Below are 15578 nucleotides of genomic sequence, written 5' to 3'. Positions count from 1 at the left end.
GAAAATGTCCTGAAGAGGTAACAAATACAAGAACTGCCCCGCGTGCCCTCACACCTCAGCTGTAAGGAGAAAGGTGATTGTGTAGAGCAGGAGGGAGTGTGGAGGTTCATGGCCATGCTACAGGCAGAGAGGAGGAGCAGAGAGGAGGAGCAGAGAGGGGGAGCAGAGAGGAGGAGCAGAGAGGAGGAGCAGAGAGGAGCAGCAGAGAGGAGGAGCAGGGAGGAGCAGCAGGGAGGAGGAGCAGAGAGGAGCAGCAGAGAGGAGCAGCAGGGAGGGGGAGCAGAGAGGAGGAGCAGAGAGGAGCAGCAGAGAGGAGGAGCAGAGAGGAGGAGCAGAGAGGAGGAGCAGGGAGGAGCAGCAGGGAGGGGGAGCAGAGAGGAGGAGCAGAGAGGAGCAGCAGAGAGGAGGAGCAGAGAGGAGGAGCAGAGAGGAGCAGCAGAGAGGAGGAGCAGGGAGGGGGAGCAGAGAGGAGGAGCAGAGAGGAGCAGCAGAGAGGAGCAGCAGAGAGGGGAACAGTGTAACCTTTAAGTCCATGTGAGGGAGACTGCAGGGTCAGTGTGTTTGACCTGGCTGGGTATCCTCTCTCCCTCTTGCTCCCTCTCCCTCCCTCTCCCTCCCTCTCTCTCTCCCTCTCTCCCTCCCTCTCTCTCTCTCTCTCTGTCCCAGGAGCTGCTTCTCATTAAGCCTGTTTGTTTTGGCAGTGATACAGTGACACTTCGCAGCAACACACTCACCGACATCTGTGTGTACACACATCTCTCTCTCTCTCTCTCACACACACACACACACACACATCTCTCTCTCTCTCTCTCACACACACACACACACACACATCTCTCTCTCTCACACACACACACACACACACACACACATCTCTCTCTCTCTCACACACACATCTCCCTCTCTCACACACACACACATCTCTCTCTCTCTCTCTCACACACACACACACACACACATCTCTCTCTCTCTCACACACACATCTCCCTCTCTCACACACACACATCTCTCTCTCTCTCTCACACGCACACACACATCTCTCTCTCTCTCACACACACACACACACATCTCTCTCTCTCTCACACACACACACACACACACACACATCTCTCTCTCTCTCTCTCTCTCTCACACACACACACACACACATCTCTCTCTCACACACACACACACACACACACAATGACCAGGTGCCAGTTAGTAGAGCCTCTAAATGCCAGAATCATCCAAACACACCAGTGTGTTTCCTTCAGTGGGAACACAAACACGCCCTTCAATGGTTTACATGTCACAACATTCAAACCATGATCTGTGTATGACTGATTTCAGAACTGCACCCGTAAAACTTTTAAATATGAACATATATTCAAACTATTGCCAATGTTGATGAAGCCTTTTCAGCTCCACGCGACTGTCTTTGTGTCTCTCAGACCAAACAGTGACTGAAGAAACCAGATCACTCTGAGAGCACAGACCTCCCCGAGGCTTAAACACCTTTGTCACCTCAGTTTCACGTTCCAGCAGCTGAACTTTACCTGCTTATTACCATCTTATAGAAGCATGACACAATTCATACTGATCTGTGACCACGTCACTGAGATATTCACACGTGAACTTGTTCAATTCAACTTCACATGTTAGAATAGAATAGAATAGAATAGAATAGAATAGAATGGAATGGAATGGAATACATCGTGAAATGTCCAGGGTGTACCCCGCCTATCGCCCTATGTCACCCCCCTCATGTGGAGGATAAAGCAGTAGAAGATGGATGGAAGAATACGTCTTTATTGTCTTTGCTCATGAATTACAGACGACAAAACAACACTTAGATTGTTCATGCCTCAATGATTGTTCCAATCATTGAGGCAGCCGGTACAAAAGCGTAGTCCGCTCGCCGGCTCTTCCTCTGCTCCCATTGTCGCCTGTCACTTTTAGTGTGAGGTCACGTCTCCGATCGGTAGGTTCGCACACTTTACTTCGCTAATCGCTTAGTTTAGTTAGTATGCTTAAACTTGGCATTGTGTTATAGGGCGACTGGTTGGGTGCTGCTCCGTGCTGTGTGTGCACGCTGCTGTGGGTTGATCGGCAGTGGTAAGTGTCTCTCTCTCTCTCGCTGGTCGTTGGTTGGTGCTAGTGGATGGCTAACGCTAGTGTGGTCGCAGGTGCATGGTGGCAGCTGCCTGAAGCTCTCTTCCTTTTCCTCTCCTGAGCGTTTGTGACTACAAGAAGGTACGTCTGTATATTGTGAAATATAATCAACTTAATCATAACGTACGTAGCGGTTGTTAATAATGTTCTTTCGATTAGGTGATCTTAACCACCTAACGGCCGCTGCTGCTTTGTAGCCACTGAGTTTTGGTTCATGTTGGTGGCCGCTGCGGGCTCGTGTGGCGTCATTCGGTGGCCGTCGGAAACGTTACCGCCGACTGCCAGCCCAAGCATACGCCGGGCCAAAGCGATCGTTCGGCTGCAGCCCCGCACGACTGTTTTTACCGGGGATTTTCCCCCTTATACGGAGCGAGTGTGTGTGTGTGTGTGTGTGTGTGTGTGTGTGTGGGAGAAAGTGTGCAATATTGTTTTTGGGTATTGTGTCTGGGTTAAATGGGATTTTGTTTATGTAATTTTATTTAGTTAATTTCAAGATTGTGTTTTGTAATTTAAGTAATTTGATTTTGTTTTGGTTTTCTTTCATTTTCTCTTTCCTTGTCAGTAGTGAAGTTATGTGATTTATTTAGGCCTGTGACCTGCCCGTGTTTAGTTCTGTTTTGCTTTTGTTTTGAATGTATGAATCCCCACTAATTTGTTATTATCCTCCTCCTGTTTCAGTTGCTGTAGGCCGGTGGTGGTGGTGCTGGTGGTCTGGTGGTGGCATCCTCCCGTCTTGTCTTGCTGTGTCCCTGGGAGCGGGTTTTCGTCACTGAGAGTGTCTGCCACGTGTGCTTGGTGATTATTGTGGTGTTTTTCTTTGGTGGATCCCTCCCCTGCCCTAGCCTTCGTCCACTCACTTTGGCCTCAGCCCTGTTAAGGTTCTTTTCCCCCCATTTTTGTTGGTGTGAATGAGTTTTATTGAAGTTTTTAGGATTATTGTTTAATAAAAGAAACATATGTTAACTTGGAACCACGTCTCTTGCCCCCTCAGTAACCCGAACTGTGTGCCTTTATAATATTACCTAGTAATTCCCTGGGTGAAATTCCCGGGGTGGCGTTGTCGAGCTTCTAATAATTTCTTACTTTACCGCCTACCCTCGCCACAAACTTGGCGTTGTCGGCAGGATGTTACTGTAGAAGAAGGGCAGAGACGTGTGTTCTATTAGTTGGTTAATTATTATTATTATTTTTTTGTTGGCATTGATACAAAGCAGCAGTGGTTCGTTTTAATAATCTCCAGTAATGGAGGAGGAAATGGAAGAACTGCGAGATTTGGTCGCACAGTTGAAAGCTGACAATGAGAGGCTGCGTCATGAGCAGGCCCCTGTTGGACCCGTCCCTAGTACCATGCCTTCGGCATCATCAGCGGTGCCTACTGCCGGCGTCCCTGCAGCAGAGAGGTTAGTGTTTGTGCCTCGTGACAGGAAGTGCCCCATGTACAGGGGAAGATCGGGGATAGTGCTGAGCGAATGGATTGAGGAAGTGCAGGCGTGTATTAGGGCTCGTCATTTGTCCTTAGCTGATCAGGCGTTCTTTCTCTTCGACCATCTAGAGGGGGAAGCACGTGAAGAGATCAAGTACCGTTCTAGTGTAGAGCGTGGGGATCCAGCTAGAATAATTGCCATACTTCAGGAACTCTATGGCTGTTCTGAGTCTTATGTAGCTTTACAGGAGGCTTTCTTCTCCCGGAAGCAACATGAGGGCGAAACATTACTGGAATTCTCCCTTGCCTTAATGAGCCTTATGGAAAGGGTAAGGCAGCGTGCACCCATCGCCATGCATAATTCGGAGGTACTGTTACGGGATCAGTTTGTTGAGCAGGTTCTAGATAGCACATTACGACGAGAGCTTAAACAGTTTGTGCGTAGACAGCCCATTGCTACGTTGCTTGATGTCAGGGGGGAGGCAATTAGGTGGGAACGTGAGGGTCAAGTCAAGTGCCGTTAGAGGCCGCAGTAACTCTGTCCCCTCCATCAGTGGCATTCAATATGGGGTCCAGGGTGCTCACCCAGTTGCTCGTGTTCCTCTGTCTTCAGAGATGGGTGAATTGAAGGAAATGTTGAGGCAGCAGCAAGAACAACTTAATCAGCTAACTCAAACCATTGCTTTAATGCAGCGTCCTCCTCCACACAGCCATTCAGCGCAGCGTGGGCCTGTAATATGTAGACGCTGTCAGCGACCTGGTCATTTTGCTAGAGAATGTGATAGTGTGCGTGTCCTCCCTCGCTCTCAGTTTCCCTCACAAGCTTCCCGGCCCTCACTTAGGCAGCCAGAATCAGCTCCAGCTCCGGAAAACTAATACCCACCAAACTGCAGAGCCACAGTTTGGGTGGGGCCTCTACTGGCTCAAATGCTGTGCAAGGTGAATTGGTGGATGTATCAAAACTGGTTTCGTCTTGTCCCCATTTAGAGGTTGTCATGGGTGGAGTTAAGGTCCCATGTTTAATTGATACTGGTTCTATGGTTTCCACTATTACAGAGAGCTTTTTCTGCCAGCATTTTGAACCATGGGGTACAGAGCGTCTTAAATCATGTAACTGGTTGCAGCTTAGGGCAGCGAATGGATTGGATATTCCTTTCCTGGGTTACTTTGAGTTAACTGTTGAATTGTGCGGTAAGTTAATTTCAGAGTGTGGCGTCTTGGTAGTGAAAGACCCTCCCGGCAGTGCGTCCCTTCAGGTCCCTGGTGTGATGGGAATGAATGTGATTCGGAAATGTTACCAGGAACTTTTCGTGCAGCATGGTTCAGCATTGTTTGAGCAGTCTTCTGTCACTCAAGCCTCACAACCCCTCACACAGGCATTACAGAAGTGTCACCAAGTGACCACTCAGCTCCCTCCAGAGCTGACAGGAAGGGTAAAGGTCAGAGGTAAGCGTGCGTGCCGTATTTCAGGTGGTGTAATGAAAGTGGTAGCAGCTACTTGCGCAGAGCATTGTTCGGATACTACGGTGTTGTTTGAACCCCTTGACTCTGGTTTACCTGCTGGCTTGTTGGCTTCTCCATCTTTGGTTAGGGTGGTTGGGGGTACAGCATACATACCTATCGTTAATGTTGGTTCCATCGAGGTATTGTTATACCCCCGCACTGTTGTTGGCACTTTAAAGCCGGTGAATGTCGTTAGCTTACCTGCAGGAGTCACTGAGGTTCCATCCACCGTTGCCACTGTAGCATCCCAGACGGCCCAACCTACAATGCAGGATCAGATTGAGGGTCTGGATCTGTCTTCCTTGTCTTTAGAAGACCAGGGTCAGGTGAGGCTCCTCCTGAGGAAATATACATCTGTTTTCTCTGCTCATGACAGTGATTTAGGTTGTACCAATCTAATATCCCATGACATTCCTCTTGTTGATGAGGCCCCTGTTAAACAACGGTATAGACGTGTCCCTCCTTCTGATTATGAAGCAGTAAAAGAGCACATAAATCAGCTTCTCGCTACGCAGGTGATCAGAGAAAGTAGCAGTCCCTATGCCTCCCCCATTGTGTTGGTTAAGAAAAAGGATGGAAGTCTACGTATGTGTGTTGACTACCGGCAGCTTAATAGCAAGACCAGGAAAGATGCGTTTCCGTTGCCACGTATCGAGGAGTCATTGGATGCGTTGACAGGTGCACGCTGGTTCTCCACCATGGACCTGACCAGTGGGTACAACCAGGTCCCAGTCACTGAAAAGGATCGGCCTAAGACTGCATTCTGCACTCCCTTTGGTCTCTTCGAATGGAACCGTATGCCATTTGGACTCTGTAACGCCCCCAGTACTTTTCAGAGATTAATGCAGAGAATCTTTGGTGATCAACAGAATCAGTCATTGCTTCTTTACCTTGATGACATTGTTGTGTTCTCGTCCACTGTACAGCAGCATCTTCAGCGGCTTGATGCAGTACTGGGTCAACTTCAGCAGGAGGGACTGAAGGCAAAGCTCTCCAAATGCACCTTTTTCCAGAGAGAAGTGCGTTATCTAGGCCATGTAATATCCGCTAATGGTGTCTCAACAGATCCATCTAAGATAGAGGCGGTGGCAAAATGGACGTCTCCCAAAACAGCCTCTGAGCTTCGGTCCTTCCTGGGATTTGCCAGCTATTACCGCCGCTTCGTGGAGGGCTTTGCCAAGTTAGCAGCTCCCCTTCATCGATTGGTAGCAGAGCTGGGAAACACCAGGCCCAAGCGGAGGTCCACATCGAATGCCATCGAGAACTGGACAGAGGAGTGCCGAGGGAGTTTCGAGGCGCTGAAGGCTAAGCTCACTACTGCCCCAGTGCTCGCTTTTGCAGACTTCTCTCTTCCATTCATCCTCGAGGTTGATGCAAGCCATGGTGGATTGGGAGCAGTGCTCTCACAGGAGCAAGAAGGCAAGGTGAGGCCCATAGCCTATGCTAGTCGAGGACTGAGGCCCACCGAGCGGAATATGTCCAACTATAGTTCCATGAAGTTGGAGTTCCTGGCCCTTAAGTGGGCGATGAGTGAGAAATTCAGAGAGTACCTGTTGGGACATCGCTGCATCGTTTACACGGACAATAACCCACTCAGTCATTTGTCCTCTGCAAAGCTCGGTGCTGTAGAGCAGCGCTGGGCAGCCCAACTGGCTGAGTGAGTGCTGACGGGACAGAGCATCTGCATTTCTGTTGCTTCTGCCAGATCGATATTTTACCTCAAAATCAAACGTGGAATGGTTTTCCAAGTTTGGAGTCCCAGCCAGGATACACTCCGACCAGGGACGGAACTTCGAGAGTGCCCTCATCCAGCAGCTTTGCAGCCTTTATGGCATTCAGAAGTCTCGTACAACACCATACCACCCAGCCGGCAATGGCCAGTGTGAACGATTCAACCGAACCCTCCACAACCTGCTGCGCACACTGCCTCCATCCCGTAAAAGAGACTGGACCTCCTGCCTCCCTCAAGTCCTTTACAGCTATAATACCACCCCCCATCAGGCAACCGGTGAGTCCCCCTTCTTTTTAATGTTTGGACAAGAGCCCAGACTCCCCATTGATTTCCTGTTGGGTAGAGTTCCGGACCCTGTGGGTGGAGCTGTTCATGACTGGATTCAGGAGCATCAGACCCGATTGCAGATGGCTTTCGATGGGGCACAGGAACGACTGAAGACTGTTGCAGCGCGTAGAAAGAAGGCCCACAATCAATATGTTCGAGGGGAACCACTAACGGAAGGTCAGCTGGTTTTACAGCGTGATTTCAGTGCCAGAGGCCGACACAAGATGCAGGACCTATGGGGCCCCACAGTGTACCGTGTCATCAAAGCACCTAAGGAAGGGGGAGCTGTGTATTCCATCGCCCCAAAGGAGGATCAGTCCAAAGTCAAGCACGTTCATCGTACCCTGTTAAAGGCTGTGATTGGAGTGGAGTCCCCTAGTGGTGCTGCTGCCCGGGATTCACCTGCCCTGAACAGGCTAGTCTCCGATGATGAGTTGTCCTGTGAAAGTGATCTGTTTCTGGTTCCCGAAACTGTGTCTGTTTCAATCTTGCCAGCTACCAGAGGCATAGCAGAACCTCGAACCACCACTCAGCCAGGTCTTCCCATGTCCACTGTCATAGCTCCCGCTCACCCAAGCCCATCCATAGTGACTCCATCCACGAGTTCCTCTGACATCAGCAACATGGCATTACGGAGATCAGCACGATCAACCGCTGGTCAGCATTCCAATGTTTACCGTATCCCAAGGCCGGTGGGGGATTTGGCATCGGGGGCTGCAAACTCTCAGGGTTCTGTATCACATGCTGTCACTGCACTTTTTAGGCCCTGGAGCTAGTTATGGTCTTAGTTCGTCGGGACGACGATACAAAAAGGGGGGGTAGATTGTAGCAGTATGAGCGTTGTGTTCCCCCTCGCTCATTTTTTTTTTTTAACACTTCCGGTAATCATTGAGGCAGCCGGTACAAAAGCGTAGTCCGCTCGCCGGCTCTTCCTCTGCTCCCATTGTCGCCTGTCACTTTTAGTGTGAGGTCACGTCTCCGATCGGTAGGTTCGCACACTTTACTTCGCTAATCGCTTAGTTTAGTTAGTATGCTTAAACTTGGCATTGTGTTATAGGGCGACTGGTTGGGTGCTGCTCCGTGCTGTGTGTGCACGCTGCTGTGGGTTGATCGGCAGTGGTAAGTGTCTCTCTCTCTCTCGCTGGTCGTTGGTTGGTGCTAGTGGATGGCTAACGCTAGTGTGGTCGCAGGTGCATGCTGGCAGCTGCCTGAAGCTCTCTTCCTTTTCCTCTCGTGAGCGTTTGTTACTACAAGAAGGTACGTCTGTATATTGTGAAATATAATCAACTTAATCATAACGTACGTAGCGGTTGTTAATAATGTTCTTTCGATTAGGTGATCTTAACCACCTAACGGCCGCTGCTGCTTTGTAGCCACTGAGTTTTGGTTCATGCTGGTGGCCGCTGCGGGCTCGTGTGGCGTCATTCGGTGGCCGTCGGAAACGTTACCGCCGACTGCCAGCCCAAGCATACGCCGGGCCAAAGCGATCGTTCGGCTGCAGCCCCGCACGACTGTTTTTACCGGGGATTTTCCCCCTTATACGGAGCGAGTGTGTGTGTGTGTGTGTGTGTGTGTGTGTGTGTGGGAGAAAGTGTGCAATATTGTTTTTGGGTATTGTGTCTGGGTTAAATGGGATTTTGTTTATGTAATTTTATTTAGTTAATTTCAAGATTGTGTTTTGTAATTTAAGTAATTTGATTTTGTTTTGGTTTTCTTTCATTTTCTCTTTCCTTGTCAGTAGTGAAGTTATGTGATTTATTTAGGCCTGTGACCTGCCCGTGTTTAGTTCTGTTTTGCTTTTGTTTTGAATGTATGAATCCCCACTAATTTGTTATTATCCTCCTCCTGTTTCAGTTGCTGTAGGCCGGTGGTGGTGGTGCTGGTGGTCTGGTGGTGGCATCCTCCCGTCTTGTCTGGGAGCGGGTTTTCGTCACTGAGAGTGTCTGCCACGTGTGCTTGGTGATTATTGTGGTGTTTTTCTTTGGTGGATCCCTCCCCTGCCCTAGCCTTCGTCCACTCACTTTGGCCTCAGCCCTGTTAAGGTTCTTTTCCCCCCATTTTTGTTGGTGTGAATGAGTTTTATTGAAGTTTTTAGGATTATTGTTTAATAAAAGAAACATATGTTAACTTGGAACCACGTCTCTTGCCCCCTCAGTAACCCGAACTGTGTGCCTTTATAATATTACCTAGTAATTCCCTGGGTGAAATTCCCGGGGTGGCGTTGTCGAGCTTCTAATAATTTCTTACTTTACCGCCTACCCTCGCCACAAACAGAAACATTTTTTGTGATGTCATGTGGGTAGTGGGTAGATTCTTCCCAAAATCCAACAGGAACATACTTGGGTAATTATCTACCATCACAAAAAACAGTGGACAGTAGACATGATGCTAACAGAAGGACAAACTTACCCATGGGTTAGGGTTAGCCTCCTGGATGAGAGGTGACACGTCATCAAGAACCTTACAACCTTACACTTTTGTTAACTATTTAATTCAATTGAATTTGTATAGCACCAAATCACAACATACACTATCTCAAGGCACTGTACATAGAGAGACGGAAACATTTACACTATTATATAGAGAAGAGAAACCCAACAATTCACACAATGAACAAACACCAGTGGAGACAGAAAAACTCCCTTTTAACAGAAGAAGAAAAAATCCGACAGAACCAGACTCACAAATGTGCAGCATCTGCCTCGACCGGTCGGGGTGAAAGAAAAATGGGGGACAGAGGAGAGGAGGGGGAGACCAGGAACTCCTGAAACAGACAGAACCTTTCTGATCAGCTATGACATGTTTATAGAACTACAGTCATTTATACAAGCAGCAGCAGAGATTTCATTATACTGATATCAACTTTAATTATAACAATAATGACAACAATACCACTGCAAGTGATAATAATAATATCCTTAAAACTGGATCTGGATCCTGCAGCCTGCAAGATAAGGAGAGAGAGAGAGAGAGAGAGAGAGAGAGAGAGAGACCCCAGTTTTCCTTAACATTCTCAAATCTTTGATAATAACTTTTGCTGTGTATTTTCTCCCTGTGATAGATTGGCGACGTGTCCAGGGTGTGACCCCACCGTTCACCCTGTGTCAGCTGGGATTGGCTCCAGCGTGACACTGACCCTCATGTGGAGAATGAAGTGGTTGATGATGAATGAAAGAATGAAACTGACACGTGGCTATTTTTATATACAGCAGGATATGAGATAATCACATGATCACCCAAACTAACTTGGATGTGATATATGTGCATGAGGAATGGAAGACGATAGTGTGTGTGTGTGTGTGTGTGTGTGTGTGTGTGTGTGTGTGTGTGAGTCAGTTCCATGCTCTGTCATGTCCACTCATTGTAACATTCAGTTCAAGTCATTTTTATTTATATCGCCCAACATCACAAACACAATTTGCCTTGAAGGGCTTTACAGTCTGTACAAGTGACACCCTCTGTCCTTAGACCCTCTGTCCTTAGACCCTCTGTCCTTAGATCCTCTGTCCTTAGACCCTCTGTCTTTAGACCCTCTGTCCTTATACCCTCTGTCTTTAGACCCTCTGTCCTTAGACCCTCTGTCCTTAGACCCTCTGTCTTTAGACCTTCTGTCCTTAGACCCTCTGTCTTTAGACCCTCTGTCCTTAGACCCTCTGTCCTTAGACCCTCTGTCCTTAGACCCTCTGTCTTTAGACCCTCTGTCCTTAGACCCTCTGTCTTTAGATCCTCTGTATTTAGACCCTCTGTCTTTAGACCCTCTGTCCTTAGACCCTCTGTCTTTAGATCCTCTGTATTTAGACCCTCTGTCCTTAAACCCTCTGTCCTTAGACCCTCTGTCCTTAGACCCTCTGTCCTTAGACCCTCTGCCTTTAGACCCTCTGTCCTTAGACCCTCTGTCCTTAGACCAGACTTGCAGTAGGTGTCACATGTAGAGAAACAAGTTCAGCAGACTTCAAACAAAACATCACATTTACAACGAGAGTACAGTGAAGATAGAGACCAGGAGTATTTCACAAAATGAACATGAATGATAATTATCATTAGCACTATTGTCTTCATCATCTCATCCAGGGTGTGACATGACGCTTTCCCAACGCCATCTGGGATTGGTTCCAGCTGCTCATGTGACCTTCAGACAAGGACAAGTCATGGATGAAGGATTGAGGAAGATAATATTAATGTTAGCAGTAATGAGTAGTTTATAATATAAAGTAACTTAGTTATAGTTGTATTATTTGAGTTGTGGTGTTGAAGCTCTGGAAGGAGAGAGAGAGAGAGAGAGCTGCATAATGGCTGTTGGTCCAGCAGTCTAGGGCCGTTTCTCAATATCCATACTTGTGCGTACTTGTGTGTACTTGCGTACTCCCGTACTTGTGAAAACGTCATCAGTCTCAGTCAAAGTGCTGTTCCAATTCTCAAGTAAGCGAACGGCGAGGACGGTTCTCAAACCGAAGTGTTCTCGCTCTGCCCATTTTTACCAAGTATGCATCGGAGGTGACTTAAGCGTACTTGGGATGGCCATGTATCCCAGAATACATTTCAGCGGAGCATAGCGGCAGATAATAGACTACGCTAGAAATATAAATCTGAAATAAATATTTTTCTGTGTCCAGGAACAAAGTTTTAACATCATTTGAGGTGAGAAATTAGTCATTTAGTATTCAAACATGTGGTTTGTGTATGAAGATATGACGTATTTATAGTTTGGCAGCGACGTTTGTCGGAGGTGATAAGCTCCGCCTCTGCGGTCGCTCGGCGCTCACTGTGCAGCGTTACCTCGGCCTCTCCTGATGAAATGATCCGCTGGCTCAGACGTCGCTGTCATTACATGCTTGGTGTGATCCATAGATTTTTTGTTGACGTGTTGTTTTGTTTTTAATGGAAACGTTTTGACCTGACAGTTTGAATTTTAGATTTATATTAAAATCGCACGGTCATTGTATCTGTATTTAAATATAATATGTAAATATTAGATATGTAGAGTAATATATTTGTACAGGTTATATATTTATAGAGTAGTACATATATACACACATATATATATACATATATATGTATATATATATATATATATATACTACTCTACAATCAGAATCAGCTTCATTGTCATTATACAGTGTACAACGAGATTAAAGGACAGCTCTAGTAGTACAAGTGAAGAGATAAAAGAATAAAAGAAGAAACAACAAAACAGTGCACCAATACCTTCGATAAGGGTTAGAAGGATATGTAAAGAAGTATTTCAAGTATTTACAGTGGAAGCCAGTAAGGGAAATATGCAGTATATGATAGTGCATACAGTACATTGTACAGCAGAGTGGATGGATGTTATTTCATATATTGCACTTTGGTAAAAGGAGAGGAAAGTTGCATGTTGCACGTTTACAATACAGTACATACAATACAATGCTGTAATATCTATTTTCCACATTGTATTGTATATTTTAATAGAAATTAATTATTAATGAAGTTAAATATTTAAAACGTGAAAATAATAACAATATATATGCATTTATTAAAAGTATTTCATATGTTCATTTATCAACACTGTAGGTAGCGGTAATGAGGCTGCAGCACTTGGCGCCAGCCACCATTCAAACAGCAGAACAATACATACATACTTACATAACTTGGCAAGTATATACTCCCAGCGTACTTCTCAAGTATATACTTCCCAAGTAAGCAAGTACATACTTGCTTACTTGAGTATTGAGAAACGGCCCTGGTCTATGGCATCATAAGTAAGTGATGGTTCAGAGTTCACTTGAACCAGCTCTAACGATGAGCTTTATTAACAAGTTGACCTTTAAATGTTGGGAGAGTTTTTTCTGCCTCCTGGACCCAAAGTGGGAGCTGGTTCTTCAGGAGAGGAACTTGGTCGTTGAAAGTTCTGCCTCCCATTCTACTCTGAGAGACTCTGGGAACCACAAGCAGGCCTCCATTTTCAGAGCAGAGTGGTCTATTAGGGTAGTAAGGAATAATCATGTCTGTGAGATATGACGGAGCCTGATCACTGAAGAGGAGGATTTTCAATTCTGTTCTAAGAAAACTTGTGTTCCCCAGCTGTGTACCTGCAGCTGGAGCTGATCTTGACCCTCGGTTGATGACTCAGCTGTTTTCTGCTGACAATAATGAAGATAAGGACACCTACAAACAAAGTACCTGTGAAGCCCATCATGAAGCCATACAAGACTGGCAGAAATACGTCCATGGGTCCCTTCATGTACGGGGGAACAGGCGCTCGCTCCACAATCAGGTCAAGGTCACGCCAACTCAGATCCCTCACAGTTCTTTTCTTGACCTTCTGACCTGCATCTTGTTTTGGATCCACTTGTACTGACGGGATGTTTAAAGAGCTCACATATTTGTGATAACCGTCCACGTAGCGCTTCAGCTTCAACACTTTGTCCTGATTGATGTTCTTCCCCACTTCAATGGCGATGTCACTTCTGCCAATGTGCTGCAAGGCGCGTGTGAGCCTGTCATAGTAGGTGTGGTCACCGTACTGCAGCAGCCACTCTGTGAGGGCTGCCTGACACTGAGCCTCACTGTCCACAAATAAAGATGTGTCTCTTTTGGTGCGGGACTTAAGAGCTGATAGATTTTTTTTCGGCGAGAGGCGTTCAAGTCGATGGAATATATTTTCCTCCGGGTGGGAGAGAGTGCGTAGAAGATCTTCGCACTCCTTTACCGTCAGCATCTCCACTAATCGCTCCAGTTGATGGACACCGATGTCTTCTGCCACCGTGTCCTCTCCTCCAAGAGTTGAAGTCAGCAGTGGAAAGATGAAGATGAGACAGAGTTTCCAGCCTTTCATGTCAGCTGAAGTACTGTGAACGCGTTTCTTTCTGCAAGCAATTCACAAAGTTTCCCTGCAAAAGTCACAGCTGTAGAACATGGAAATGAAAGAAGTGTTCTTTTCTTCAAAGGAATCTTAAGGATTCCTTTGATTTCTAGGATTCTGGCATTTCTTCATGCAACTGGTCTATATGTAAGAATATGAAACACATCTTACTTCTAAATCTAACTCTTTAGAAGAAGCACTTTGAACTTCTGTGCTGACAAATTTATTAGAAGCTGAAGAGTGTTGAAAATCAACTTTGAGTTGTGTTTAAGAACTGTGGAGGGCAGCATTGCTCCTCTCAGTGTACAGCCTGCCGGGAAATATTATTATTATTAGAAGAAAGAGGAATCGGCATGGTTTACAATCACCAAACAAGAATGCAAGCTGCTGTTAAACCTCATAGAAAAAGAAAAAAACGAGAACTGTTTAAGTTGAAGCTGAACAACTGCAAAGTGCCATTAAACATCAACAAAAGAGATATTATGTGATGTAAATGGTGATGATAAACCACTTTTATGTCTGATGACAAAATACAGTGACATAAATCAACCTCACAAACTGGTACGAGTGCAGGTGCTCCTTCATCCTTCTCTTCCTCACACACTCCTTCATGTGCCACTTTACTTCCAGCATCACAACAGGAAGCAGTTTTAGGTTCCATGCAATAACAGAGGAGGTAGATAACAAAAACACTGATGATATGACAGCAGCCAATGACAGAGCAACAGGGAACTGGGCTTGTAATCGAATGGTCGCCTGTTCAAATCCCAGGACAGGTCCATGGCTGGGGTGGTGCTGAGCAAGATACCTAACCACTTTTGGTCCTCATGGACTGCTCCTGCGCCGGTTTGTGTTTGTGTAATAAGAAAGGCTTAAATGCAGAGGTCAAATCCACTATCAATTATTGGTGTGTGTGCAAATCAAACTCATTCTAATAAAGAGTCTGACTGAAATGTTGGACTGCAAGGACCAGGGCAAGCGTCTCCTTTTCAATGGTAGAATACCGCCGCTGGTGATGGTTAAACTTCTTAGAGAAGTAGCAGACGGGGTGGCTGACATTTTCCGCACCATCTTGCATAAGGACAGCGCCCACACCCTGATCGCTAGCGTCAACCGCCAGGGGAAAAGGTTTTGTGAACTCTGGTGCAGCCAACACAGGGGCAGAAATCAACAGTGCCTTGATGTTTTCAAAAGCCTTTTGGCACTGCTCAGTCCACTGATACATTACTTTTGGGCTTAGCAAGTCGGTCAGTGGTGCCACTACAGAGGAAAAGTTTTCACAAAATCCACAGTAGTAGCCCACCATACCTAAGACTCTCCGGAGCTCTTTGCGATCAGCAGGGGCAGGAAAGTTGCAAATTGCAGAGACTTTTGCATCCAACGGGCGCACTTGACCCCCCCCCCCCACACGACTCTGCCTAAGTACGTTACTGTCGCTTTACCAAATTCGCACTTTGCCAAATTGATGGTAAGGTTGGCAGAGGAAAGACGGTGGAACAACTGGCGAATTTGATCAATAAATTCGGCCACAAGGCACTCCAAAGAACCACATCATCTATGTAGGCATCACAACCTGGCATACCTGACAGTACGGTATT

General features: G+C 46.5%; 2 protein-coding genes and 2 long non-coding RNA genes across 5 annotated transcripts in view; 3 read left to right on the top strand and 1 right to left on the bottom strand.

Moving 5' to 3' along the window:
• The window catches only part of LOC131460189 (NACHT, LRR and PYD domains-containing protein 12-like), a 468988-nt gene that overhangs the window by 384944 nt on the left and 68466 nt on the right, over positions 1 to 15578 (top strand). The gene's annotated exons all lie outside the window — the stretch shown is intronic.
• Positions 1879 to 3121, top strand: LOC131460210 (uncharacterized). The gene is made up of 3 exons (XR_009240363.1): positions 1879 to 1960; positions 2033 to 2094; positions 2830 to 3121. It is a non-coding gene; the product is annotated as an uncharacterized LOC131460210 (long non-coding RNA).
• Positions 8021 to 9042, top strand: LOC131460207 (uncharacterized). Of its 2 annotated transcripts, XR_009240361.1 has the most exons (4): positions 8021 to 8121; positions 8194 to 8255; positions 8327 to 8393; positions 8472 to 9042. It is a non-coding gene; the product is annotated as an uncharacterized LOC131460207 (long non-coding RNA). The 2 variants fall into 2 exon arrangements; XR_009240360.1 differs by having other exon boundaries at positions 8327 to 9042.
• Positions 9472 to 14003, bottom strand: LOC131460199 (transmembrane and death domain protein 1-like). Its single transcript, XM_058630491.1, has 2 exons — positions 13299 to 14003; positions 9472 to 9900 (listed from the first exon to the last, which is right to left on the bottom strand). Exons 1-2 carry the CDS (start codon positions 13951 to 13953, stop codon positions 9782 to 9784), a joined length of 774 nt encoding a protein of 257 aa, XP_058486474.1. The 5' UTR covers positions 13954 to 14003; the 3' UTR covers positions 9472 to 9781.

This window comes from Solea solea, chromosome 6 (assembly GCF_958295425.1).
Source record: "Solea solea chromosome 6, fSolSol10.1, whole genome shotgun sequence".
Taxonomy (NCBI): domain Eukaryota; kingdom Metazoa; phylum Chordata; class Actinopteri; order Pleuronectiformes; family Soleidae; genus Solea; species Solea solea.
This window is presented reverse-complemented; position numbering and strand designations above follow the sequence as displayed.